The 3,835-nt window shown below is 40.3% G+C and overlaps 1 protein-coding gene across 1 annotated transcript in view; it reads right to left on the reverse strand.

The window, feature by feature from the left end:
• Nucleotides 1-3,835, reverse strand: part of LOC103763527 (tetraspanin-15-like) — a 41,432-nt gene that overhangs the window by 18,906 nt on the left and 18,691 nt on the right. The window contains exon 4 of the mRNA XM_029964564.1: nt 1,234-1,329. Coding sequence (XP_029820424.1) covers nt 1,234-1,329 — 96 coding nt within the window. The remainder of the gene's footprint in view (nt 1-1,233; nt 1,330-3,835) is intronic.

Raw genomic sequence — 3,835 nt, forward strand, 5'->3', positions numbered from 1 at the left:
CCAGAGGTCGGAATTCCAGCCTCCTTTTGGGGTGGTTAGAGTAAAACTTGGAAAATATTCTGATCTTGCTCAGAATTGGGCAGGACCTGAGACCTTCAGAGGGTTTTCAGCCTGATTAATGAGCTCAGCTCAGCAAGGCTGGCTCCAAAGGCAAGAGCAGGGATTTAATCCAAGACAGGAGAGCTCAGAGGGCCTTAAATTCCAACCACATCAAAGAGGAAGGAGCTTCAAATCACCTTTTCTTCAAAGAGAAACAAAAGACTCCCAGATTTATGATGCTTCATAATGAAAGGAGAGAAACTGGGCTGAGGGGAGAACTGAAAGAGCTTTGCTGGGAAAGCTCTGCTCTCCTCAGCCAATCCAGGAGACAGAAAATCCCTGAAATTCTCCTCCTGCACCTCAAGTTTTGAGGGTTTTCCACTTTTTTTTTTCCCATTTATCAAATGCTTTGAGCCAAGTGGTCCCTCCACAGTGACTCCAATAATGGATAAACCAAATATCCTCAAAATATGAGCAAAACCACATCCCCCAAATACCCAGATGTGGCACTTGGGGACGTGGTTTAGGGTGGGCTTGGCAGTGCTGGGTTGGACTTAAACAGGACTTAAAGAGTTGTTGATCCTCGGGGGTCCCTCCCACCTCCCAATATTCTGTGATTTGGTGACTTAGAGGATCTTGGGGGGCTTTCCCAACCTAAATGATGCTGTGGAGGTCACCTCTTCTTCCAGAAAATCTCCAATTTTCCCACGGGAACAAGGGCTTGGCCAGGTCCTGGTGACACCTGAGCCAGAAGACCCACCCAAGGTGCCCCTCTAAGGGTCTCTGTAGCCCTGAAGCAGCTCCAGCACATGTTATTTTACCTCTTCACCTCCCCCTGAGCAGGTTGGGGAAGACCCAAAAAAGCTCCCAGGCTTTAGGTCCCAATTTCCCACCAAAACCCGGGAATATAAATATCCTGGAGCGGCTGGTGAGGAGCAGGAGATGCTCTTTGCAGCTACACAGACGTCAGAAGGACTCACCAAAAACCCCCCTGGGGAGCAGAAGTGCCCAAAAAAACCCCCCTGCAAACCCAACCAGGTCAAGATGTTCCAAGCAGAGCAGCCAGAGGCTGGGAACAAACTCTAAAAGCACAGTGAGAAGGAAAGTTTGTGCTTCAGGGGTGAGTGGAGTCAAGAATTCCTTGGAAAATCCGCCGTCAGACCCCCCCTGAGGTGACTCCCCCTCCAACCAAACCTTTTGCTGCACAAAATCCAGGATGTTCTTGAAGTCCAGGTCATCGTAGTAGTGCCTGATGCCCTCCTGGATGTTGGAGTGGAAAACCTCGTTCATCTGGGGACAGAAATCCCAAAAATACGACTCGTGGATGGAAAATGTTGCAAAACAGCAGGTTTTCCAGAGCTGTCGCTGGAGGAGAAGTTTAACCCTGGAACAGCCTGTTTTTGGGGGGCAAACTCCATCATTTTTGAGCTCTCTGGGTTAGAGCTCCCATGGAATCTCCCCTTTCCCTGCATGTCCAAGTAGATCCACCCAACTTTCTCAACATTTTATTATTTCCCATTATTTTTCCATTACTTCTTAATTATTGATTTTTCCTTATTATTTTTTAAATTACCTTTTCCTTTATATTGATGTTTCCTTATTATTGATTTTTTTATTACTGATTTTTTCTTGTTAATTTTTTCTTATTTATTTTTCCTTTTTATTAAGTTTTTCCTTTTTATTGATTTTTTTATTATTGATTTTTTCTTACTATTGATTTTTAGTATTTATTTTTTCCTTTTTATTGATTTTTTCCATATTGCTGATTTTTTCCTATTATTGACTTTTCCTTATTATTAATTTATTACTGATGTTTTCCTTTTTATTTTTCCTTATTAATTTTTTCTTATTAATTTTTCCTTTTTATTGGTTTTTTCCTTTTTATTGATTTTTAATTAATTTTTTCTTATTATTAATTTTTAGTATTTATTTTTTCCTTTTTATTGATTTTTTCCACATTGCTGATTTTTTCCCATTATTGACTTTTCCTTATTATTAATTTTATTACTGATGTTTTCCTTTTTGTTTTTCCTTATTAATTTTTTATGATTGATTTTTCCTTTTCATTGCGTTTTTCCTTTGTATTGATTTTTTATTATTGATTTTAGTATTTATTTTTTCCTTTTATTGATTTTTTCCTTATCATTGATTTTTAGTATTTCTTTTTTCCTTTTTAATGATTTTTTCCCTTATTGCTGGTTTTTTCCTATTATTGTTTTTTTCCTTATTATTGATTTTTTATTATTTATTTTTCCTTTTTTATTGATTTTTTCCTTATTATTATTTTTATTATTGATTTTTTCCTTTTTATTCATTTTTTATTATCAGTTTTTCCTTATTACTGATTTTTTTGCTATCAATTTTTTCCTTATTATTGATTTTTTTATTATTGATTTTTTCCTTTTTATTGATTTTTTTCCCCTTATTATTGATTTTTTTTCCTTATTCTTGATTTTTTCCTTCCAATTAACCACTAATTGAACTGAAAACCCCTTTTCCAGGTGCCTGGGAAGGTTCTTATTGAGCTGGAAGGGAGCTGGGAATGTCCTGGGAAGAGTCTTTGACTCCTCACAATCCACCAGGAATGTCAATGAGGGAAAAAAAGAACTTTATTCTGAGTTACAAACGGGAGAAAGAGGGGGGAGGAAACGTTGCTGTGCATAAATTAACGCTGACAGGAAAATTAGAGGTTGGGAAAAGCAGGAACAGAAGAAGGTGGAAAAAAGAGGGATGAAGGCACCTCAGAGCTGCAAGGAAAACACAGCAAGTGGGGCTCAAACAGCCCTCAGGGGACTGTTGGGGTGGGAGTTTAGTAAGATTTTAATTCCTGGTTTGCTCCCCATTAACGACACAACAGAAAACACCCAGTTTTTACCCTTTTCCTGCTTGTTTTTTCCCCAGAAAGGCTCATCCCAAGATCCTCCTGTCCCCCAGGAAACATCCCTAATTAAGTCTTGGTTTAAGGTGGGACATAAACGTCCCAGGGTTAATTCAGTCCTGGTTATAAGACCCCTCCAATCCCGTTGATCTCCAAGCCCCATTTGCATCTCCACAATATTTCAATATTCAGTAGCTTCAAGGCCACTAAATTAATTCCTCCTTGCTGCTTATTTAAGCAAAAATCCAATTCAATATGGTTTTAAGGAGTTTAATAAACAACCATTGTTCCAAATGCAATTTTGTGCCTCCAACCAATTTTAGGTCAAGTGGATTCATCACTTGTCAGACCCTTCTTTTCTCCTTCCCCCACTGTTTGATTTTTAATTAGGTTTTGATATCGCCCGTTAAATTTAAATTAAGGGACAATTTAGGCCTTAATGGATTCTGCTCAGTCCAGGAGTTTCATCAGGAGGATTCAATCCCTTCTCCTGATGCCCCCCCCCTTTCTCCCTGGCATTCCTGCAGTGCAGGATGGGGCTGGGAATCAATCCTGAGGCTCAGATTTGGAACAAAGCACAGCATTTAATGCTGAATTTCACAAAAAGAACCAGTGTGCAAGTGGCAGCACTTCTGATTTTCTGTTTGTGGTCTCGAGCAATTTGATTTTCCTTGGAGCAGCACTGAGGATTCAAGGATCAGAGGGGTTTGGAGAGCTCTTGGGAGCTGCTGGATGGAGTTGGTTATAGCCCCCCAAAGTCCTCCCCCACTGCCTCCCTTCAACCTTGGGGCTCAGAAGTCCCAAATCCCAGTTCCTGGGCTGATCCCACAGCCTGAGCAGCAGGGGAGGGAGGGATTCTGCCCCCTCAGGTGAGACCCCACCTGCAGAGCTGCTCCAGCCCTGGAATCCCCAACATCA

Source organism: Manacus vitellinus, unplaced genomic scaffold (genome assembly GCF_001715985.3).
Source record: "Manacus vitellinus isolate BGI_N305 unplaced genomic scaffold, ASM171598v3 scaffold_74_pilon, whole genome shotgun sequence".
In the NCBI taxonomy this organism is placed as follows: domain Eukaryota; kingdom Metazoa; phylum Chordata; class Aves; order Passeriformes; family Pipridae; genus Manacus; species Manacus vitellinus.